The sequence below is a fragment of the Urocitellus parryii genome, chromosome 4, assembly GCF_045843805.1.
Source record: "Urocitellus parryii isolate mUroPar1 chromosome 4, mUroPar1.hap1, whole genome shotgun sequence".
NCBI classification, from domain to species: Eukaryota; Metazoa; Chordata; class Mammalia; order Rodentia; family Sciuridae; genus Urocitellus; species Urocitellus parryii.
This window is the reverse complement of record NC_135534.1, coordinates 91,357,771-91,383,618: the sequence shown is the minus strand read 5'-3', so window position 1 is coordinate 91,383,618 and position 25,848 is coordinate 91,357,771. Positions and strand designations below refer to the sequence as shown.

Here is a 25,848-nt window from a genome sequence, read left to right as displayed (position 1 = left end):
AATTTTTTGAGTTCTTTGTATACTCTGGATATTAGGGCTCTATCTGAAGTGTGAGGAGTAAAAATTTGTTCCCATGATGTAGGCTCCCTATATACCTCTCTTATTGTTTCTCTTGCTGAGAAAAAAACTTTTCAGTTTTAGAAAGTCCCATTTGTTGATTCTTGTTATTAACTCTTGTGCTATGGGTATCCTATTAAGGAATTTCGAGCCCGACCCCACAATATGTAGATCGGAGCCGACTTTTTCTTCTATCAGACGCAGAGTCTCTGATTTGATATCTAGCTCCTTGATCCACTTTGAGTTAACTTTTGTGCATGGCGAGAGGAGGGGATTCAATTTCATTTTGTTACATATGGATTTCCAGTTTTCCCAACACCATTTGTTGAAGATGCTATCCTTCCTCCATTGCATGCTTTTAGCTCCTTTATCAAATATACGATAGTTGTAGCTTTGAGGATTAGTCTCTGTGTCCTCTATTCTGTACCATTGGTCCACCTGCCTGTTTTGGTACCAGTACCATGCTGTTTTTGTTACTATTGCTCTGTAATATAGTTTGAAATCTGGTATCGCTATACCTCCTGATTCACACTTCCTGCTTAGAATTGCTTTTGCTATTCTGGGTCTTTTATTTTTCCATATGAATTTCATGATTGCTTTATCTATTTCTACAAGAAATGCCATTGGGATTTTGATTGGCATTGCATTAAACCTATAGAGAACTTTTGGTAATATCGCCATTTTGATGATGTTAGTTCTGCCTATCCATGAACAGGGTATATTTTTCCATCTTCTAAGATCTTCTTCTATTTCCCTCTTTAGGATTCTGTAGTTTTCATTGTATAAGTCTTTCACCTCTTTTGTTAGGTTGATTCCCAAGTATTTTATTTTTTTTGAGGATATTGTGAATGGAGTGGTTGTCCTCATTTCAATTTCAGAAGTTTTGTCACTGATATACAGAAATACCTTTGATTTATGCGTGTTGATTTTATATCCTGCCACTTTGCTGAATTCATTTATTAGTTCTAGTAGTTTTTTTGTAGACCCTTTTGGGTCTTCTAGGTATAGAATCATGTCATCCACAAATAGTGATAATTTAAGTTCTTCTTTTCCTATTTTTATGCCTTAATTTCTTAAAAAAAATTATGCTAATTCTTTTCATAGTGTCCTTAATGCAGATTGTAATGTTCTAAACAAAGAAAGTTGAATTAGACTCACTCATCTGAGGAAAGTCTCCTATTTATCTTGAATTATGCAGTTTTAAGAAAGATGTAAAAATTTTGGCCAGAAATATTACTTAGACAGATATTTTCCCTTTCCAAACCACAGAGCCAGGGGAGAACCTCAGAAATCAAGTTATATGTGTTAAGTATTCACAGTTATAACTTAAATATGATTTTCCTTTAAAGCTTTATTAATTTTTTCTCAATCATCAACTAGTTTGAAAAGCCTGAACTACAGTTTTAGCCAGCAAAAGGTATAAGTCAAAAAATTATATGTATTATTGGGTTTTTTGCTAATGGATTAACATAAAGTGACATAATTAGAGCAAAGAAGTCATAATCACTGACTGTTGAATTCTATGGACATTCAACAAGACTAATGTTCATCTTTCATTTGAAAATATTTATAATATGTAACTGAGATTCCATTCAACCAAAGAGAGAACAGAAAGATATCTCATTGTATTTCAAAGATACCTACCCAAAAATTATATCCTTACTATATACCATCTTAAATACATCACTAGGTGTAGCTTTTCTAATCTTATACCTTCAAAAATTACCACTGAAATAAATACCTGTGTATGTGTTTGTATGTGCATTTATGTACATGTTAGCTTCAATGCATACACGTTAATTTATTAGCAAGAAATAGCAAAATGGAATGTGGGACACACATTCTTTTTTTAACTTTGGCAAGGAAGCATAAAGAGAAAAGCTATCTACAGTAAGGAACAAATAGAAAAGGTAGCAGCAAAATTCTTGAGTAGTTAGACTCGTTTTGAGTGCCAAAAACTTAATTTGATTAATTACTACTGGTCTTTGAATGACTGGTACATCTGGAATATCTTTATTCTGCCATACAATTCATTGTTTTCAGACTGACCTTCCAAAAGTACAGCTTTGATATAGACACATTCCTGTTTAGAAATCTTCAAAAGCTAATCATTAGGGGCTAGGGCTGTAGCTCAGTGGCAAAGCACTTACCTATCATGCATGAGGCACTGGGTTCGAGCATCAGCACCAAATAAAAATAAACAAAATAAAGGCATTCTGTTCATCTACAACTACAAAAAAAATTTTTTAAGGAAAAAAAAGCTAATGATAATAAAATTAATCCCCTATTTCAGATTGTAATACTCTCCCAAATCTGTACTTCAATCTATTTTTCTCAGTATAACTTAAATCATACCTTCTCTCATCTTCCATTCTCATTTCTAGGTCTCAAAATTCTAATTCAATTGTTACTATTCTAACAAAGCTTTCTCTGATTTTGCCCCAAATGAATGAGTGTCATCATCCTCTGAATCCTCATAGTTTTAGTTCAACCTCTAATAAGGAATATGGATTATTCAATTTGTTATTAATGACAATTAAAAATTAATATTTACTGAATTTATATCCTGTACCACTAATTTATATTCATATCACTAATTTAACTTGCAAAATACTATAAGATAAATAAACACTATTGATGCATTTTATTTTTTTCTCAAGATAGAAAGAAGAGAGAGAGAAGAGAATTTTTTAATATTTATGTTTCAGTTTTCGGTGGACATCTTTATTTTATTTTTATGTGGTGCTGAGGATCGAACCCAGTGCCCCACGCATGCCAGGCGAGCATGTTACCGCTTGAGCCACATCCGCAGCCCCTACTGTTGCATTTTAAAGCTGAAGATATTTAGCTTCACAATTTTAATGACTGTCAAAATCATGCAGCTAGTTAAGAGCCATCTAATTACTCCTCACTGTACTTGACTTATTAAATGTACTTGTCATACTGCATTACCAGAGAGTAAAGCAACTTGATTTCAAATTCACTCTTCTTTATTTTGTACCCCTAGAACACAAGGTTTTGCATGTTATAAATGCTCACCAAATATTTATTAAATAATAAATTAATTAATAAAGGTGTTGTCATCTTTTGTAGGTAATATATACACTATTATATGAGGCCTTTCATGGAATGTTTATTGCCAAAAAAAGTTCCAGTGGTGGGAATTTCAGATAAGAAAGGGGGACACATTCTCAAGTAGCTAAGTTATGAGAAACCCTTCAGAGATTTTTATCCACATTTAAAGTAATACTTAGATGCAGCACTATGTTGTATACTTCCTAAGGCTTTTAAAAGGGAACAAAACAATACAAAAGTAGAGTTAAATACCATTAGTTTTGTATACTATAGTATGCTCTCTCCAGTAGCTTCTGGGCTGATACATATCAATTACCAGATCCTAATATCAGAAATAAATACAAGCCTCTTCCCCCAGTCTTTTCTACCCAACTAGATGCCAGCCAGCAGAGCATCTAGAAGGGAAACTTCATTCATTCTATGTAAATCTCCACCCAAATAATACTCAAATGTCAAAGTAGAGTTCTATAGGAAAGAACAAGCTGATTTGATTTCAATCCCACTGGAGAGAAAGTACCCTTACTATCCATGTCAAAAACTCTTATGAGGAGCTGGGGCTGTAGTTCAGTGGTAGAGCGCTTGCCTAGAACATGTGAGGCACTGGGTTCGATCCTCAGCACCACATAAAAATAAACAAGTATATTGTGTCCATCTACAACTAAAAAAAAATTTTAAAAAACTATTATGATACATAAGTATTACATTAACCTTGGAAGTCGTTCCACTTCTTTCCCTTTTGTTTTCAGTGCTTTAAAGTTTCTCTCCCAATCATGTACAGTAAAAAGATGCTTATCCACCAGAGCTTCCATATCGACTTGCCCAATTACAATCCATTCCTATTTAAAGAATAAAAACATAATTTTAAAGAAATAGAACTAATAAGTTGATATTTAAAAGATTAAAATCCAACCATTAAGACAAATAAAATGAAGAAAATGTGGCCATTCAGATAAATGTCAATTCAAATAAGTAAGTGTAATGATCACTACATAGAATAAAGAATGAAGAGGGGGAAAAAAGATTCAATATGAAAATATAATAATCATACACTTTCTAAAGAAGTTAATAACCTGTCTTTAGATTCTCTTCTCAAATTAAATGTACATAAAATACAAAAATAAAATCACTTCTGTAAAGCCAAAACTCACTAAAAGTTACAAATCTGAAAGCATCCAGACTTACCTAGTAGATTCTAGAAATTTAAAATGCAAAACCACTGCAGAGGGGCTGGGATTGTGGCTCAGTCATAGATTGCTTGCCTAGCGTGTATGGGGCACTAGGTTTAATTCTTAGAACGACATACAAATAAATAAAAAATAAAGGTCCATGACAACTAAAAAAATTTTTTCAAAAACACTGCAGAGGCAGTTAAGGAACTGAACAAATTTAGTAAAATGTCTTCAGTATCAATACAAATGAATCATGAAATTGGGGCTTCAAAGTGGAGTAAGTTGGTATGATTCACTTAAGCAGTCATGCTCCTCATAAAGAATGACAAATCAGGGACTCTGGTTTGCCATATTTTAATTTAATGCCACATAAGATAAATTATTAACCTGTACTTTTAATGTTAATTCAATCAACTGAAAGATACAATAGAAGGATGAAAAATTATATGTTCTGTACCTTATGTTGATGTAAAACAGCTGATAATCTTCTAAACAAATCTTCTGCTTTGCTGTAAATAGTAAGAAAACCACTTGCATTTCTATCAATCATAATAGAAAAAATAGATTCATCTCCTGCATCACCCACTCCTTTAAACTGGTTTGGAATGCCAATGAATCTCTTCATTTCTCTGTAATATTTAGCCCGAATTTCTTCAAAAGGGGGCCTGAACTGTAACCGTCCCTGTCTGAAAATAAAATATAAATTTAATTACATATATTTATATTTTAAAATATAAAATATTAGAAAATTATAAATTGAAAATTAAAGTGAAGTTTTAAAATATCTTACTTGTAAATTAAGTCTATATTTATTTCAGGCAGATTCTCATTAAGTGCTTCTAGGCCCATCTGATACTGATGTTCCAGAGCTTTATATAGTTGATGGTTCCAGTGCTGCTTCCATGCATGCATATCACTTGCTTGGAATCCCTAATATGTTACATTCACATATTTTTATTTGAAAATTATGTGACAGAATAGATTTTTTATTTAATACTTTCATGTCACATAAATTACACTTAAAATTTAAAAAAAAAAACTTATTTTAAATATTTTAAAACATGCAACTCCTTAATTGGCACTTTTAGTGAATTTTCACAGCATCAAATATGAAAATATCTAATCTCATGCTTATAAAGGTCAGTAAAAATTAAAAATTAACCTAATATTAAACGGATTTCATAACTGTACTTTGTTTTATAATGCAGTACACAAACAAGGCTTATTTTATGAATACTTTAGTCCTCATGTTTTTCAAAATTTTTTCAAATTTGTTTCAATTTTTTCAAAATTCCCATCAAGTATAGCTCATCTTTTCTCTCCCTACTCCCTAAGTAACCTACTGGATATTTAAAAATATGAAAAATTTATTTTATTAGAGGGATAGCTTACATATTATTTTTGTTTCTACATAATAATTGTATCAATTCAAATACTTTGGGGTTTCTCTATATTGGGTACTAAGAATTGAACCCAGAGGTCCTTAGCCACTAAACTTTTTATTGAAAGACAGGGTTCTCACTGAATTGCTAAGGGCCTAGCTAAGTTGCTGAGGCAGGCTTCAAACTCATGATCCTCCTGCCTCAGGCTCCCAAGCCGCTGATGACACATGGGTGCCGTCACACACAGCCCGGGGTTTTTCTTAAAGTTCTAAAAACTGAAAACATCTAAGAGAGCTAATTCATATTCAAGTAAGATCCCACTATCAGCTCTTGTGTATCAGGCTCTGTGCTACTTGCTGTATATACATCATCTTATATCAAAATCTGAATAAAACTTGAGTTTTATCCTCCCTCCTAAAAAGAAAAAAATGTGACAAAGAGTTCTTTTAATCATTAGGCTTCCATCTAAACTGTGTTCTACAGATGTCAAAACCACCTAAAAGATAAATGATAGATGTTTAAGCACCAAGCCAGAAAAACAACAAACTCTTGAATTAAGGGATTAGGCATTCCATAAGACAAATAGATATTGATTTTTATATTTTCAATAGAAATTCATTGTTAGTTTATAGACTTTATATGTAATTCAGTCAAATAATTCTAAATTTGATAGGAATTTATAAGCAAGGATTTAACAGATACCCTTCTGAACTCTCATCAATCCATATATTCACATTCTGAAAAGATCATTTCAAAGTATTGACACAAAGTAAAACATAATCTACCTGTGCTTCTACACTTGCTAAGCCAGTTCTCAATTCTTGTAATCCATCTTTCCAACGTTGCTGCTGCCGAAGTAGATCAATATTCATAAGAACGACCACCTATTAAATATCAAAGCATAATGCTGAAGGTGTAGTTCAGAGGTATAGTACTTACCTAGCATGTACAATCCCAGAAACACAAAAATAAATAAATAATTTAATTATTTCTTTTTTAATTAGAGCATTATAATCTCAAAGTGTTGATGGAAAAACAGTAACTTTTCTATAGAGAAAACTGACAAGGCACTATCCTAACCAAGTGATCAAGTATGACTCAACCCATAAGAAATATTAACACCTGCCTTGTGTACCAAGAAGAGCTAAATATTTCCATAATATTCCTGTCAAAATTGCATGATAAAATATCATATAAACCTAAATTGAGAGAGACTCTACAAATAACTGACCAGAACTTATCAAAAGCATCAAGGTCATGAAACAAGGAAATACTGAGAAGGAGAAGAGTAAAGAGACTCAATAACTGAATGCAAACTAAGAAACTGAATTTTATTCTATAAAAAAAAAGTTAGTAGAAATACTTGTAAAATTCAAAAGTCTATTTCCTGGTTTTGATAACCATACTAATGTAAGTTGTTCACATCAGGGGAAGCTAAGTGAAGTATAAATGTAAACTCTATACTATTCTTACAACTTTAAGTCTCAAATTATTTCAAAAATAAGACTTTAATTGTGTCCTAAACTGGCGCAGTGGTGTACACCTGTAATCCCAGTAGCTCAGGAGGCTGAGGCAGGAGATCGTGAGTTCAAAGCCAGGTTCAGCAAAAGCAAAGTGCTAAGCAACTCAATGAGACCCTGTCTCTAAATAAAATACAAAATAGGGCTGGGGATATGGTTTAGTGCCCCTGAGTTCAAGTGCCACTTATACACCCCCCAAAAAAAATTGTGTCCCAATTAATTTCATAATATATATATATATATATATATATATATATATATACCTTTTCACAAAATGTAGTGTGCCATTTTCTCAGTTTTCTATTTTCAGTAGCAAGTCTTTCAGCAGCATTTTGGAGTTTTTGAATGTAGCCTTCTAATTCTTTAGGATTATCCCAAGTAATTTGTGACTCTCCTCCACTTCCTGCTTTTGAATTCTATGGTACAATAAATTTCATTAGTATTTAGATAATTTCTTTTTTCCGAAAGATTTAATTCTATATCATAAGCTCAATTATCCCCAACACCGACCTGCAATAAAGAAAATATAGCTGAGTGTGGTGGCGCAAGCTTGCAAACCCAGTGGCTCAGGAGGCTGAGGTATGAGGATCACAAGTTCAAAGCCAGCCTCAGCAATGTAGTGAGGGCCTAAGCAATTTAATAGGACTTTGTCTCAAAATAAAACATAAAAAGGGGTGGGGATATTGCTCAGTTATTAAGTACCCTTGGATTCAATCCCCAATACCAAAATATTTAAGTATATAATGATTTCTATAAATTATATGGTCCAGGCAAGATTGAGTAGCTCTATTTCTTCCAGGGTCTCCCTCTTATAACTAAAAACCCTTATATATAACACAGCAAAGAAGCATAGAAAGATTAAATGGTAGAATGAAGAGAACAGGTAGTCCAAACATTTCAGGAATTAGGTAACAACATACCTCGGTTTCCTTACTGTCTTCTATATATTCTGGATAAGACTTTGGAGAAGACTAACTTTAAGAAGTATTTTCTCTTGAGACAAAAGGTTAGGAAAATCGTGAGGAATGCACAACATACAGTAGCCAAACACCAAAGGAAAACTACCCCCTTTGCAGTTTCAGTGGGACCAAATGGATAACTGATTCTCTATCCCTCCTTATAAAAGCAGGCCATGTTCTAATTCCCATGCCAAGGTATTGTTGATGGGGCTAAAGAGGAAACTGGGCTTGCACATCCTGCTTGCAGGCAGTGAGTTAACACAAGTTGATGCCTCACTTTCACAGGATGGAGGGAAAAAGGAGGCACTAAACTTTCACTCCTCTCATCTGCAATTAAACAGTGCAAATCAGTATTCCACTTTCATTAAAATGGTTCCTGCAGGGTCCAACAGGAAAAAAAAAAACAACAACACACACACATATACCCACCCAGAACTATTTTCTAAAATGTGAGGATTAAATATTATCAAGTATCATAATACCATGTCTAAATGACCAAGATATAATTGAAATCATTCATGATATCAAAAACTAGGAAAACCACAACTTGAATGAGAAAAGACAATCAAAAGATGCCAATACTGAAATGAATTTGATGCTGGAATAACCTGACATGAATTTTTAGGCACCCATAATAAAAATACTTCAATAAGCAATTAAAAACTCTCAGAACTAGTTAGAAAAAAAAAGAAAGAAAATTTTCAGAAAAAAAAAATTGAAATGTATAGAACTAAAAAATACAATAACAAAAATTTTCTTTAAAAAAACTTTATAATTAGTCCCAATAATAGAGTGGAGATGTTAGAAAATAGAATCAGTGAATTTGAGGACAAAGCAATAGGATTCACCCAATGGAACAAGAAAGAAAATAGGAAAAAAAAAAGACAGGATTCTCAGGGAACTCTGAAATAAAATAACTAATACACAAATACTGACATCCTAAAAGGAGAAGAGAAACTGAAATAAGTATACAAAGAAACAATGACTGAAAACATCCAAAATTTTGCAAAAGACAAAAACCTGAATATGAGTGAATCCCTAAAAGATCAAACTTAAAAAATCCTAAGCCAGGTCACAATAATAATAAAACTTCAGAAAACTAAAGGAAAAAAAATCAGTGAAATCTTGAAAGCAGTCAGAGAAACAAAGTATTACTTGAGAGGAATATAAATCTGAATGATAATGAATTTTTCTGAAATCATGGAGATAAGCAAAAAGAAAAACAGCACTTTAAAAGTGCTAAAACAAAAAAAACTGTGAAACATGAATTTTAAATATGGTAAAAATATCCTTTAGGAAAGAAGAGAAACAAAAACATTCCCAGACAAAGAAAAACTAAGAAAATCTGTCATTAGCCTATCTACGCTTAAAGCATGGCTAAAGGAAGAATAAACTGATAACCAAAGAAGCTTGAAACTTCATAAAGGAGAAAAGAACATTGGGATGAGAAAAAATAAATAAATATAGATAGACATATATTCAAAAATACACACACACACACACAAACTATCCTTCCCGGAAGTTCCTTAAATCTTATAATGTTAACTAAAGCAAATACTTAAGACAAATATATAAGAGAGTAAAGAGACCTACAGAAAAGTAAGGTTTCTATACTTTAAGTGATAAATGGGAGTGCAGAGTAAGTCCCTGAAATATAATAGCTGATGAATGAATGAAACTAAATAGTTATAATAAAGTCAATAGAATCTTCTGTGAATCAATTTAGAAAGCATTTATTGAGTAATTACTGCATACCACTTACTGTTCTATTGCTACAGAGTATGAAAATATATCAAGTCCCTGCCTTCTGAAATTCTATAATATAACAAGTAGCCAAAGCTTTATAAAGAACCTTAGTATTCTTTCCATTCTACTCATATCTTAGCTTTGTCCACTATTATGTCTCATTTAACATACACATAATATATATTTATTTCTCAGAAGGCAAGTTCAGAAAATAAGTTTTCAGAAATATCAACAGATGTTAATTTTGAATATATTTAGTAGAGAAGAAAAAGTTACAACAAAAAGCGAAATGTTATTTCACATTATAAATGAAACATTAAAATATTGTGTATTAAGTGAAAAAAGGTTAAAAATAATAAGAAATGATTCCCTATTCAAAAAATATACTTATAAAGGTATATATAGCAAAAGAAATTTAAAAGGATATATACAAACTGTTAAAAAATGACCATCTATTAGGCTTTTTTGTTGTTTACCTGTATTCTTAAACTTTCCATTAAACTCGTGTTATTCAAAACAAATTTATTTTTAAAAAAGATTTAAAACATCTACAATATGAATTATATAGTTGTCAGTAAATTTTTAGCCTGAGACTTATGTGCAGAAAAGAGTTAAGATCCATAAGTCTGACTTAATAAGTTTGACTCATTCGAAAGGACTCCTTAAAAGATTGGCCATTAGCTAGCAGGGTTTGGGAACTTAGATTTCTAAAAGAGTCCCACCACCTTAACTGATAGAATGATACCCAAACAACATGGTTTATGCTAAATAGTTGATTGTCTTCTAGGAGTCTGGTTGTTTGGTATATACTAGGCAGAAAATGCCTATGTGACCGGCTCCCAATATAAACCTGAGTGAGTTGTTAATGACTTTCCCTAGTAAAAACATTTCACATATATTACAACTTGTTGCTGAGGGAATTTAACACTCCCTGTGTGACTCCACTGGGAAAGGATTTCAGTGACTCCACTGAAAACCAAGAAATAAGAATCACTTCACATGTAAAATCTAAATTATAAAACATAAAAAGTAGACCTACCTTAATTATCTGTTCAAATGCTAAGGCAGATTGTAACATCATTGGCCTTTGACTCTGAATCATTTGTTGATCAATAGAATTATAAAAATGTGCCACCTACAAAGTAAAACTTTAGTTAGCAATAATTGAAAATAAGTGACAAATTTTTTAGTTTTAATTTTTATCCATTTTTAAGATGGAAATTATAGCTTTTCAACCATAAGATTAAACCAAAAATAAGTTTTTATATCAATATAGGATTTATTTATAAAGTAATATACACGATCAATGAACATAAGCTAAGTTCTTATAATGTGCCAACTCATGTCCTGAGACTGAGTAAACAAAAATAAAACCAGTTCCCAGGAATCAAACAGTTAACAGTCTCATAGAGTAAAAGACCAGTGAGGCATGTCAAATGCTAAAAAATCAAATTCTTAACTCCTATACCTCTCCAAACCTGCTCCCTCCTTTTTCAGTACGTATAATTATTTAGACATTTATAATTATTTATATATATTTTTTATACATGTATTGTTTTATACATATATTGTTTTTATTCTCTTCCATTCCACATCAACAACATCCTATTACCTATACATTCAAAATATATCTTGAATCCAATCACCTCACACCACCTCTATCAATCCCCCTCTAATTTATTCACCCTCATCTCTTGGTAAAACAGTCTTCAAATTAGTTTCCTTGGCCAAATATGGCCTCTGATAGTTCACTCAAAGCATCCAGAATAATTTTTCTTAAACATGTATCACACTTCTTGCCTACTCAAAACTTAATGACATCCAATACAGTTGAAAATAAAATCCATAATTCCAAAACTCTTATTAAAAACCTTCCAATGATTTCCCAATAAAAAATGATCAAATGCAAAACCCATGCCTTTACCCAGCATATAAGATTCCACATAAACTGACCCTAGTTCCACCACAAACCTCTCTCTCATTGTACTGCAACAAAAGTGGTCTTATTATTTATTATTCTGTCCTACCAACTAAGGCTTCCCTAAGGAATTTTGCCTCTATCATTCCCTCTGACTGGAACAGTATTCCTAAACACATTTGCAGGGTTCTTTTGCTCACTTTATGTCATGTCTCTTCTCAAATGTTACCTCTTCATTGAGGTTGGCCATGTGCACTCTATATAAAATAGCTGTGTTTGTTACTATCTCTTTACTAGGTTTTATTTTTTTTCAAAGTACTTATCATTCCCCAGAATTCTATTACTTAGCTATGTGTTTGCTATCTGTGTCTCCTACTAGAATGACGGCTCTAAGAACAGTGCCAATCTGATTGCAAACATTAAACACTTGTTGAGTTAAAAAAAGAGTCAACAAATTGAGATACCTACAAGGTACAGTGGTGGACAAAAGACATTGTCAACCCTCTTGAGAGAAAAAGAAAAGGTTCAAGGAATAAGATAAAGATGATAGCCTGCAGTGAGTATGAGGAGTCTAAGGAGATATTGTCTTAATTTTTGTATTCCAACACCTCACAAAATTCTTGGCACAGAGTATGTGCTTAAAAAATAAATAATTTTAAAACATCCTCTTCTTCACACTGATATGCAATGAAAAAATATACTTCATTTGGTGAAGAATACCCACTCTACTCATTTGGAACCACAAACGTAGGCCCAGGCTAGGAAAATAGTTCAGTGGCAGAGCACACACAAGGTCCTGGGCTCAACACCTAGCACCAAAAAATAAAATAAAAATTTAAGCCCAGAAAAAGCACAATCAGAATACAAGAAGCAAGAGAATATATAATATTTCAACAATCTGACCATACTGCTCTCTCTCCAACATTCTACTTCATACTCCTCACTCTAGCTAAATATATCTGCTCATAAATAAAGGTATACAGAAATACATTTCCTGAGTTGTTCTTCCAAAGGTAAATATAAATACTATATGACCATTCACTCATTTGTTGAGCCATACTGTGACAGACCAAATGCTTAAGAAACAAAAGTGGCAAGCCTCTTTGCTTTTGCTTAAGTAATCACTCCAACAAAATCATCACACATTCCCTTGCATAACTGAGATTATGTGAATGCTCTTCAAAATTCACAACAACCATCAATCCTCTGCAAAGACTTAACTCATACTACTTCTATGCCTCTCCAGGAAAAGAATTGAATATTTCCCCCTCTATGCATTCACAGAACTTTGAACATATATAATATTTAAAATACATTGAATATTGTGTGTCTGCTTGTTCACATAACTGGGCTATAATTAAATAAATATGGGCTTTGGAGTCAGAAAGACTTGGTATAAAATTCTAGATTTATAACTTACTAACTACATGTAATTTTTATACATGTGATCTCTAATTATGTAAGTAATAAATCAGAGAATTAACTGAAATATAGTAGGTCCCCCTTTATATACAAGAGATATGTCCCAAGACCCCCAGTGAATATCTGAAACTGCAGATACTTCTGAACTCAAATAATTTAATGACTTTTCTATATTAACTAAGTACTTATCACATATCGTGGCCATAAATTCTGCAACTTGATGTGTGACAACAAAATTCGCACAAATTTCTTTTTCCTTCTTCAAAATTTCTGCATAAAAGATTAATCCTTTACTATATATCTTATCAACCTTAGCACATAATTTTTTTTTCTTTCCTTATTAGGTTGAGAACTTTCACTTAAAGTTAGCACTTTACAGATTCTCTTTGGTACATCCAAATTGCTAGCATCATTATCCTTTTGCTTTGGGCCCATTACTAACCAAAATAAAGGTTAGCTGAATGCAAGCATTGGAACACCATGAGTGATCAGAACTGATAACAGAGATGAATTCTACAAGGTGGTAGCATTTACAGAATGGACACTGGATAAAGGGATGATTCAATCTTGGACAAGAAGAAGTACGATGGCAGATTTCATCATTCTACACAGAATAATATAAAATTTAAAGCTTAAAAATTGCTTATTTCTGGAAATTTCTACTTAATATTTTAAATAAAACTATAGGAAATGGCTACAGATCTATCACAAATCCTAATATTTAATGAGCATTCAAAGTTTAATTCATTCTCTCTCTCTAGACCAGTTAACCTCAACTGCAGCTGATTTATACCCTAGAGGACATTTGCCAATGTCTAGACATAGCTTTTATTATCAGGACTAAGCAGATACATTGGAATATACTGAGTATAGGCCAGGGGTACTGCTAAACATTCCACAATGCAGAGAACATTTCCCAGGGGGAAAAAAAAATTTGTTCCAAATCATTAAAAGTGCAGAGGTGAGAAATCCTGTGTCAGTCTATGATAGTTATCTATTCATTTCTCATTACATAATAACTAGCAGAGCAGGTGCTCAGTGAATCTTTGTTGAATAAAAGAACAAATGAAAGGTCAAAACCCAAGATAGTGCTCCTGCCTTCTAGATAATTTTTCTACACTCTAACAGCTACTAATCAAGTGAAAGAAAAGATGAAAAAAAACCAATACAATGTAAGTACTATAATAATGATTTTCATATCAGAATATTAAACAATATAACAGAATATTAAACAATCAACTAAAAGAACACACAATAGAGAAAGTAACTTAAGTTGGAAACTGAACAATGACACTGGGTTTTTCAATCAGAGAGGACAGATTTTAGTGCATGGAAACATGCTCAGAGAAAGGCCAAGTTTCATATTACCAAAGTATAGTACTACATTTAGATTTAAATGCCCCCCAAAGCTCCATGTCTTAAAGGTTTGGTCCCCAGAAAGGTACTACTGGGAAATGGTAGATTCTTTAAAAGTTGGGGACCAGTGGGAGGTCTTTAGGTAAATAAGAGTATGCCATTGAAGGGAACTATGTGATGCCTTTGCTATGTCCCCGCTATCTTTTTTGCTTTAAGGTCATGAGGTAAGTAGTTTTGCTCCACCACATGTTCCCACCATGATATGCTGCCACACCACAGGCCCAAAAGCAAGGAACCAACCAATCATAGACTGGAACTTTCAAACTATGAGCCAAAACAAACCTTTTCTCTATATGTATTAATTATCTCAGGTATTTGTTATAATGACAGAAGTTGACTAACACACATAGAATACACAATAGGAGAGAATATAGGCAGTGCCAAACTAATAAGTTAGTTGGGATGTGATTAAGAAAGGCCTCATCTGCCATGCTTAGGAGATAGACAATGAGGTGATAATATTGATCTTAAACATGTAAATGACATGATGGTGCTAAGGAAATGGCTAGAAACAAAGAACAATCTATTAACCTGAGAATTCTCCAATAATCTGCCCCCCAGAAGGCAAAGGACTCTAATTGGAAGGTCCTTTAAAATTTTTTGCAAATAACATAAAAAAAGAGGGAAAAATAACAATATTCTATTTTTCTAAATGTTTTTAGAATGAAAAGAAGAACAAATTAAATTAATAAATTCCTATATAGGTTATAAAGCAAATTGTGTAAAATAATCATTTAGCAAGCCATAATTTCACAAGTTAATAATGCTATTCAATTAACCTAAAAAAATCAAAAGTAGAAAATGAAGACTTTATTGCATTCTAGTTTAATACAATGAACTCAGAGAATAGCCATGCTTTCAAAAATATAATTTCATACTTGTTTAAGAATAATTGCTTGCTTGCAGAATTTCTGTGCAATGTTCGCAACTTGCTGTATTTTGGCAGGAATAACAAAGCCAAGGGCAGAAAGCTGACGAACTTCTCTTAGAAGAATCACCAAACGATCGGAATAATGCACTTTCAATGATCCATCGCTAGGATCCAATTCCATAATTCGACTATTAGCCTCAATACTACAAAAAAAAAGGAATAATCTTTTAAGTTTCATGTTCTCACTCTTGACTAATGAAATACACAATAGATTTTACTTCTCTGTAAGTCTAGTAGTAAAGTTAAAAAAAAAAACTTTTTTTAATTACAGCTTATATGTTTGTTTTTCACACACTATCAATCCAGATTTTGGAAATAAAGTATAAAATCCAAAATATATCATCACTTTAATATTTCAAATATTAAAGTTTAAAGTCAGAAAAATCCATCCCTTAACAGTCAACTAAGACTCAAAAATGACATATCTACAATTAAAGAAAGGTTTTTATTTATTCTCTAAGGATCAATGATAAAATAAATCTAAATAGTAAGAGTACAGACATTTAAATGTTTCATTCTTCTACCCGTTGTTTCACTAAGAATTATCTTTTGTCTGTAGCAAATATTACTTGTGAGTACTCAAGTCATCATGGAATTGTGAAAACGATGAGTTAAATTAAACATAAGGTATTATGTTTTCATCATCTTTCTTTTAGAAGTAGATTTATATAATGCATACTCTTTCACAAATAATTAGGAAAACTTGCAAGTCTTAAAAAAGTAACATACTTTTGAAAAGCAAAGAAGAAATCTATTCCCCCTAATTAACATCAGACGCAACAAAGTATAATACAAAGTAGATACTTATTTTTAAAATGATGAGTTAAACCAAATTTTGCTTTACACACAGAAAGCCTGTCAGAAAACTATAATAGTGATTCTTTCTGTCTGTATTCAGGACTGATCTTCAAAATTAGTTTGTACAAATCAGCATTTCAAAAATGTGTTCAACAACATGCAGATGATTCCATGGGACAATACAGATTTAACACCAAAATAAAGGCAGGAGAAGAGGAGTTTCATTACCAAATAAGAAATAGTTTGAAAAAAGTTAAACAAGCTTTTATACAGCAGATTTCAGATCCTTCGTAGGTTACCATACAGAATGGATCCCCACTAGAACTACAGTAATAAAACTATGCAAATATTCCCAAATTAATTGACTGAAGAAACACTTTGCAGGGGGAGGGGAGGATTAAAGAAATTCTCATGTTTTAGGCTCAAATTATGAAGGGAAAAAGTTAAATTACCACCAAGTTGTAACCATTATGCCCTAGAACCCTTTGGTTCCTACAATATTCCTGTAGAGTCAGAATTTTTAGAAAAGAAAAAAATTAATTTAATTTAAGAAGCACCACTTTTGGCCTAATTATCCTCTGTATCGGTATAGATGAAATAAACAAAATTTTATATTGTGAATAAAGTTACTTTTATTTTTCATTTCATTTTTATTTTTAACTTTTTTGGACTACTAGGGATTGAACCCTCATGCATGTTATACAAGTGCTCTACAACTGAGCTACATTCCCAGCACAGAGTTACTTTTAAAAAGATGTGATCCAGGGCTGGGGTTGTGGCTCAATGGTAGAAAACTTGCCAAGCATGTGTGTGGCACTGGGTTCAATTTTCAGCACCACATAAGAATAAATAAAATAAAGGTCCATCAACAACTGAAAAAATATTAAAAAAAAAAAAAATGTGGTCAGGCATGGGGCAAGTTCCTGTGGTCCCTGTTAACCTAGGAGACTGAGACAAAAGAATTGCAAGTCCAAGGCAGCTTCATCAGTTTAGCAACAATCTGTCTCAAAACTTAAAAATAATTTTTTTTAAAAAAGGGCTGGGGATGTAGCTCATTGGTTAAATATCCCTGTGTTCAATCCCCAATACCGCAAAAAAATATAATAATAAAAATGTTATTTACAGTTTAAAGACAATGTGTGTGTATGCACACAGTGCATGTGCAATATTAGTACCAAAAGGGAAGAAAAGTATATATGAAACAATGGGGAAAAAAGGAGAGAGAAAGCTAATTCCCAAACAGGAATTTGTAATTCTAGAGAAACAAATGGGAAGCAGGTGGTCAAACTAAATTATATCATCAAAGTTTCCAATCTTCTAACAAAAGAAATTAAAAGAACATCAAAATTAAGAACAGGAGAAGGCTAATGGATTAACTCCATCTTGCTGTTTGAATCAATGATATATGGTTTTAGATTTTACAGTTTTGTATATTTATACTTACCACAGACCAGATCTGGAATCAGACAAACCTGACTGAATTTCCCTGGACCAATCATCAAATTGTTCTTGTTCATATAGTTTAAACTGGTCTAAGAGATCTTCAGCACTTCGATGGAAAGATCGAAATCCTGACAGGTCAGACAAAAGAGCCTCTGCAATCTTGATAGTATCATCTACCTTAAAAAGTCAAATTACAGAGATATATATCATTTATATCCTAACAAAATTAGCATAAAATAAGAAGCTCACTTCTCTGATCTGTGATTCAGAAATCAGTTTCCCTTTCATCTGTAAACACTAAAACAAAACATTTGTCAGAGAACATAAGAATATCAATCCTACCATACTTCTGAACGATACAACCTTATAACCAAAACACAAGAGGATAGCCCATTCAAGTCAGAATTTGAAGGGTAAAATAAAGGAAAGTCAAAATATTTTTATGCTATTAGAGTATTTTTTATTTATTAGAGCATTGTTTATTAGCTTTCATTAAAGCATTTAAATTAAGGCATTTACCTTTCCTTCATAGCTATACAAGATTATTGTAGCACTCTGGAAAGCTGACTTGACAGAATCAAGCAGAATATTCCAGAAAATGAAACATCAACATATAAACTTGAATATGTAGTACTATCAAAAATGCTAGCTTGCCAAAAACATTCATTGGCGAAGACAGCCTCTTCAACAAACGGTGCTGGGAAAACTGGAAATCCATATATAACAGATTGAAACTGAATCCTATAGTTCAGGGCCTGCACAAAATTCAAGTCAAAGTGGATCAAAGACTTAAACACAGACTGGGGATATAGCTCATTTGGTAGGCCCATGCACAAGGCCCTGGGTTCACAGGCACTAGAACAGAGACCCTGTTCTAATAGAAGAAAAAGTAGGCCCAAATCATCACCATGACTTCCTTAATAAGATTCCTAATGCAAAAGAGGTAAAATCAAAGAAAGCTTTTTCTCATCAAAAGACACAATCAACAACATGAAGAAAGAGCCAACAGAATGGGAGAAAATCTTTACCACATGCACCTCAGATAGAGCATTAATCTCCAGGATATATAAAGAACTCAAAAAACTCAACACCAAAAAAATAATAATAATAATCTAATCAATAAAAGGGCTAAGGAACTGAACAGACACTTCACAGAAGAAGAAATACAATCGGTCAATATACTTATGAAAAAATGTTCAACATCAGGTTGAAGTTGTAGCTCAGTGGTAGAGCGCTTATCTACAATGTGTGAGATACTGGGTTTAATTCTCATCACCGCATATAAATAAATAAAATAAAGATCCAACAACTAAAAAAAAATTTTTTTAAATGTTCCACATCACTTGCAACTAGAAAAATGCAATTCATCTCATTCCCATCAGAATGGCAATTATCAAGCATACAAGTAACAATAAATGTTAATGAGGATGTGGAGGAAAAGGTATACCCATACATTGCTGGTGGGAAAACAAACTGGTGCAACCATTATGGAAAGCAGTATGAAGATTCCTCAGAAAACTTGGAATGATTAGTCTCTGAGTCCTCTATTCTGTATCATTGGTCTACGGGTCTGTTTTGTTGCCAGTACCATGCTGTTTTTGTTACTATTGATCTGTAGTATAGTTTAAGGTCTGGTATAGTGATGCTACCTGCTTCACTCTTCCTGCTAAAGATTGCTTTAGTTATTCTGGGTCTCTTATTTTTCCAGATGAATGTCATGATTGCTTTTTTTATTTCTATGAGGAATGCCATTGGGATTTTGATCGGAATTGCATTAAATCTGGATAGTGCTTTTGGTAGTATGGTCATTTTGATAATATTAATTCTGCCTATCCAAGAGCAAGGTAGACCTTTCCATCTTCTAAGGTCTTCTTTGATTTCTTTCTTTAGGGCTCTGTAGTTTTATTGTATAGATCTTTCACCTCTTTCATTGATTCCCAAGTTTTTGGTTTTTGTTTTTTTTTTGTTTTTTTTTTTTTGAGGCTATTGTAAATGGGGTAGTTTTCCTCATTTCCCTCTCAGAGGATTTGTCACTGATATACAGAAGTGCCTTTGATTTATGGGTGTTGATTTTATAACCTGCTACTTTGCTGAATTCATTTACTAGTTCTAGAAGTTTTCCGGTGGAGCTTTTTTTGTTCTTTAGGTATAGAATCATATTGTCAGCAAACAGTGCTAATTCAAGTTCTTCTTTCACCATACATATCCCTTTAATTTCTTTCGTCTGTCTAATTGCTCTGGCCAGTGTACAGAATAGAGGACACAGAGTCTAACACACAAAATTATAATTATGTCATATTAGACAAAGGCCCCAAAAACATGCATTGGAGAAAAGATAGCCTCTTCAACAAATGGTGCTGGGAAAGCTGGAAATCCATATGCAACAAAATGAAATTAAGCCCCAATCTCTCACCATACACAAAATTCAACTCAAAGTGGATCAAGGACCTAGGAATTAAATCAGAGACTCTCCGTCTAACAGAAAAAAAGTAGGCCCTAATCTTCATTAGATGGGATTATGCCCCAACTTCCTTAACAAGACTCCTATAGCGCAAGAATTAAAACCAAGAATCAATAAATAGGATAGGCCAAACTAAAAAGTTTCTTCTCAGCAAAAGAAACAATCTGTGAGGTGAATAGAGAGCCTACATCTTGGAAGCAAGTTTTTACCCCTCACACATGAGATAGAGCACTAATCACTAGGGTATATAAAGAACTCAAAAAGCTAAGCACCAAAAAAACAAATAACCCAATCAATAAATGGGCCAAGGACATGAACAGACACTTCTCAGAAGAGGAAATTCAATCAATCAACAAATATATGAAAAAATGCTCATCATCTCTAGAAATTAGAGAAATGCAACTCAAAACTACTCTACGATACCATTTCCCTCCAGTCAGTATGGCAGCTATTATGAAGACAAACAACAATAAGTGTTAGCGAGGATATGGGGGAAAAGGCACACTCGTACATTGCTGGTGGGACTGAAAATTGGTGCAACCAATATGGAAAGCAGTATGGAGATTTCCTTGGAAATCTGGGAATGGAACCACCATTTGACCCGGCTATCCCTCTTCTCAGTCTATACCCAAAGGACTTAAAAACAGCATACATACTACAGGGACACAGCTACATCAAAGTTTATAGCAGCACAATTCACAATAGCTAAACTGTGGAACCAACCTAAATGCCCTTCAGTAGATGAATGGATTAAAAAATATGGCATATATACACAATGGAATATTACTCAGCAATAAAAGAGTAAAATCATGGCATTTTCAGGTAAATGGATATAGTTGGAAAAGGTAATGCTAAGTGAAGTTAGCCAATCCCAAAAAAACAAATGGCGAATGTTTTCTCTGATATCAGGTGACTGAATCATAGTGGGGTAGGGAGAGGGAGCATGGGAGGAATAGACGAACTCTAGATAGGGCAGAGGGATGAGAGGGGAAGGGAGCGGGGAGGGAGTTAGCAATGATGGTGGAATGTGATGGACAACATTATCCAAAGTACATGTATGAAGACATGAATTGATGAGAACATACTTTATATACAGAGATATGAAAAATTGTGTTCTATATGTGTAGTAAGAATTGTGATGCATTCCACTGTCATGTATTTAAAAACTAAAAGCAATTGAAAAAAAAAAAGAAAACTTGGAATGAAATCACCATTTGACCCAGTTATCCCACTCCTCAGTTTATACTCAAAGGACTTAAAATCAGCATACTATAGTAATGCAGCCACATCAATGTTTATAGCAGCTCAATTCACAATAGCCAAAGTATGGAATCAACCTAGATGTCCTTCAACAGATAAATGGATAAAGAAAATGTGGTATATATACACAATGGAATACTACTCAGGCTTAAAGAAGAATGAAATTATGGCATTTGCAGGTAAATGAATGGAACTGGACAATATCATGCTAAGCGAAATAAGCCAATCCCAAAAAAACAAAGACCAAATGTTTTCTCTGATATGTGGTTGCTAACTCACAATCGGGGGGCGTGAGGGGGCAGGTAGAGGAACTTTGGATTAGGTAGAGGGGAATGAAGGCAAGGGAGGGGGTATCAAGGTAAGAAAGATAGTAGAATGACTCAGACATTATTACCCTATATACATATATGATTACACAACTGGTGTGATTCTACATCATATACAATCAGAAGAATGAGAAGTTACACTCCATTTATGACAAAATGCATTCTACTGTCATGTATAACTAATTAGAACAAATCTTAAAAATGAAAAAAAAACTCTATTAAAAAAATACTAGCTTTTATAACATTACATTAGATCCTTTTACCCCTAATTATAGACTACTCAATTAATATTTACTATATGAGTCAAATGCAAGACACCATACAATATACTAATTAGTAGGTCTACAATAATCTAAGGACAACTTGAATAATATTCAAATACCCTCTAAATTTATAAAATAATGTCACTATAATTATTTTTCACCTTTTCTTTAACTTTCAACGTAATGTAGTAATAAAAACATATTTGCAGTTAGACTACCAAAATTTTGCAATCATATTTTTTAATGCTATGTAAGGGATGCTCTTCTCTTGAATAATGTTTTAAAGACACTTGTCTGAAGCAAATGCAATTGGAATTATAAATGATTTGACAATTGTCTCTATAGAAAGAAAGAATAGTACCATTAGAATCATCTCTGCACACTTTCAAACATTTCACATGAAAATTAGATGGATATACCACAGAAAACAGGGATTGTTATTGCTACAGTTTTAGACAGCCTACTACATGTATACCTTAAGTTACTTCATCTTAACTAGCATTCTTCAACTTTTATTGAGACAAATACCTTCAATTCCAACTGACGAACCCAAACAATATTATTGACAACCTCTGAAAGATTTTTGCCTGAAAGTGGTCCAGATGCATCACCAGGAACTCCTCGACACCGATTCTCAAAGTCTAATCGAAAATCTATAAAAATTAAATCAAATGAATGATTACACAAGCTTAACAAAGATTTCCTAAATATTTTCAATGTACCAAGCACTATGTCAAATATTGTGTATAGAAAACAGTAAGAGTTGGTCCTTACACTCAAGGACCTTATCATGAATCAAGTGTAATCAACAGAAAAAGAAAATAACCTGTTAATTCAAAAAATCTGTTACTTATAACAGAAATTAATAAATTAATCTTCAGCATAAATAAAAATGTTCAGAATAGATAGTGTTAATCCTAAATAGTATACAATAAAAAAAAATGTAGTCTACAAAAATATGCTTTCAAGAAAACACTATAATCTGTGGAAAACCTTTACCTTTAACCGAGTCCACAAGTCTTGCCAATAAAGTTTCTCTTTCCAACATCAATTCTTTGCTTATAGTTGGACGCTTCACCAACTCTTTATATTTCAGAAATGCTTGAAGAAGCTAACAAAACAAAGTAAGTGTATGTTCATCCCCATTGATCAACTTAGTAAATGCATATATCTCCTAAAATGGCTTAAGGAAAACATTAAAAGTAAAATATTTCAATATTTTACCTGCTGTGGGCTATCTTGAATTTCTGAAATGTAATTTTTCAATTTTCCTGCTATTTTGTGTTCTGCAGGTGCAATAATTTTTTCATATTGAGACACTGCAGCTTTCCATAAAGGCTAAACAAATTAACAATATTGTTAAATTTAATATTTTAAAAATCAACCTTTAAAAAGAACAAAAACAGGAAATTATATACATATAAACATATACATATATATATAAAATCAACCTCAGTATATGGATTATATTGCACAGGATTCAGGCCAGTGAAAGGTTCAAATACTCGAGACAGGCATACAATTTTCTCTTCACTGGCAGGTAAAAAATAGAGAAGCTTCTCATGAATTGTTCTAACAGCCAAGACCTAAAACATAAAATATTAAAACAACAAAATTTACTTAAATCAAAAAAAATGTATAAATATGTCTAAAATCTAAATATATTAGGCAATAATTTCTTTAAAACAGGTTCTCTGAAATGAACGAATCTGAAACCATAATCCTGAGAATTACAACTCATCAATATCAAAGTGATGCTCAAAGACATAATTACAGCATCATACAAACATCAATCAAGTGCTCAAGTTTGGAGAAAATGTATAAGATCTAGATATTTATAAACTCTGTTTAAGGCTCATTTAAGTGAACTTTTAAGAATCTGTTCTGAAAATAGTAGCAACTTCTAATTTTCATTATTCTGCAACAAACTGCACTTCTAATTATGAAATCAGTGTTACCAACCTTACTATTTATAGTTAACACAGAGATGAAAAACAAATATTGGTGTATTTTGAGTTTAAAATATCTGCTAACAATCAAAAAGATTAAGTAAAACACTAAAATATTCCATTTGAGTTGGAAAAGAGCATAGACTCATGATGTATTATTTTTTTGCTTAAAAAATCTTCAACAATTCTGTCTACATAGCCTAAAAGCAATAATAACTAAGTAACAGCACTTCCCCAATCAGATCATTGCTAAATATCATTTCCTAGTAAAAACAACCAGTCTTCTTGGAAAAATGGCTAATTAATTGCAGATGTAATATAGAAAATATACATAATGGGTTGGGCTGGAACATTTTCAGGGCCTTGAAGTTATTATGAATGAAATAGCAGAGCCACAGAAGCCAACTTGAAAGGGGCACTCATTGCCCAAATTAAGGGAGTACTTACTGCCCAAAGATGGAATAATTTGGGAATAATTAGTGTTCTGAAACAATAAAATATTAAAAATCCATGAATTCATGATACTACCAAAACAATTTCTTTGCTCCTATGAAACTTACCATGACACTAACCTACTACTCAATGTTTGAAAGAATGATAAATAAAAAGAAAGAAGCAAATGTCTATCCTTCCATTGCTATGCAAACTATATTTCAGGGAACTAAAAAGTTGATGGGGAAAATTCTACTTTACAGAAAAATAATAATCACTAGAAATTGCAGAAAGAGCCAGGCAAAGTGGCACATGCCTGTAATCCCAGTGACTTGAGAGGCTGAGACAGGACAACCACAAGTTCAAAACCAGACTCAGCAACTAAGCAAGGCCCTAAGTAACTCAGTGAGACCCTGTCTCTAAATAAAATATAAAAAAAGTTCTGGGGATGTGACTAAGTAGTTAAGCACCCCTGGGTTCAATCTCCAGTACGAAAAAAAAAAAAAATAAGAAGAAGAAGAAGAAAAAGAAGGACAAAAAAGGAAGAAAAAGGAGGAAGAGGAGGAGAAGGAGGAGGAGGAGGAGGACAGGAAGGAAGGAAGGGCAAAAAGAATGACTGATATAGAAAACAGCCATTTTACAACACTTCATAATTACCAAAGGATGCTAAAAACATTAAGAAGTTGATGCAGAGGATTGTAATCCATGAGGCAGATCATACCTGAACCCACAGAGTAAACTCAACCTCACTAAAAATAGAAAATCCAGACACTACATGCCTCTGGACGGAATTCATAAAAACTATACAGAACTACCTTTGAAATACTCTTGAAAAAAAATCTTTAATCAAGGCTCTTTTTTTGGTGGGGAGGGGGAGTGCTGGGGAGTGAACCTAATCAAGCCTTTATAGCTAACTTATTAGTTAGAAAAATGGGAGAATCAGAAACATGATAAATAGCACAATATAAAAACACAAATCCTAAAGATGGGAGTACTGCATTGCATAACAAAACACATAGGAAAAACTGTAATAAATTAAAAGAAACTCAGCACAGGTGTGCAATACATGGAGCTTGTTTTTTAACGTGATTTAAATAAACCAATTATAAAAAAAAAAAAAAAATTCTGAGCTGAGTGCAGTGGCACCTTCCTATAATCCCAGCAGCTCAAGAAGCTAAGTTAGGCGGATCGAAAGTTCAAAGTCAGCCTCAGCAAAATCAAGCCATTTAAGCAACTAGTGAGACCCTGTCTGTAAATAAAATGCAAAATAGGGCTGGGGATGTGGCTCAGTGGTTGGGTGCCCCTGAGTTCATTCAATCCC

At 32.8% G+C, this 25,848-nt stretch overlaps 1 protein-coding gene across 2 annotated transcripts in view; it reads right to left on the bottom strand.

Moving 5' to 3' along the window:
* Dync2h1 (dynein cytoplasmic 2 heavy chain 1) overlaps positions 1-25,848 on the bottom strand; it is a 334,173-nt gene that overhangs the window by 298,873 nt on the left and 9,452 nt on the right. For both annotated transcript variants that reach the window (XM_026392460.2, XM_026392459.2), the window contains exons 7-18: positions 23,598-23,732; positions 23,371-23,484; positions 23,146-23,257; positions 22,675-22,799; positions 17,838-18,013; positions 15,543-15,738; positions 10,948-11,043; positions 7,467-7,619; positions 6,469-6,567; positions 5,092-5,231; positions 4,759-4,987; positions 3,841-3,968 (exon numbers count right to left, since the gene is read on the bottom strand). In XM_026392460.2, the coding sequence (XP_026248245.2) occupies positions 3,841-3,968; positions 4,759-4,987; positions 5,092-5,231; positions 6,469-6,567; positions 7,467-7,619; positions 10,948-11,043; positions 15,543-15,738; positions 17,838-18,013; positions 22,675-22,799; positions 23,146-23,257; positions 23,371-23,484; positions 23,598-23,732 (1,703 nt within the window). The remainder of the gene's footprint in view (positions 1-3,840; positions 3,969-4,758; positions 4,988-5,091; positions 5,232-6,468; positions 6,568-7,466; positions 7,620-10,947; positions 11,044-15,542; positions 15,739-17,837; positions 18,014-22,674; positions 22,800-23,145; positions 23,258-23,370; positions 23,485-23,597; positions 23,733-25,848) is intronic.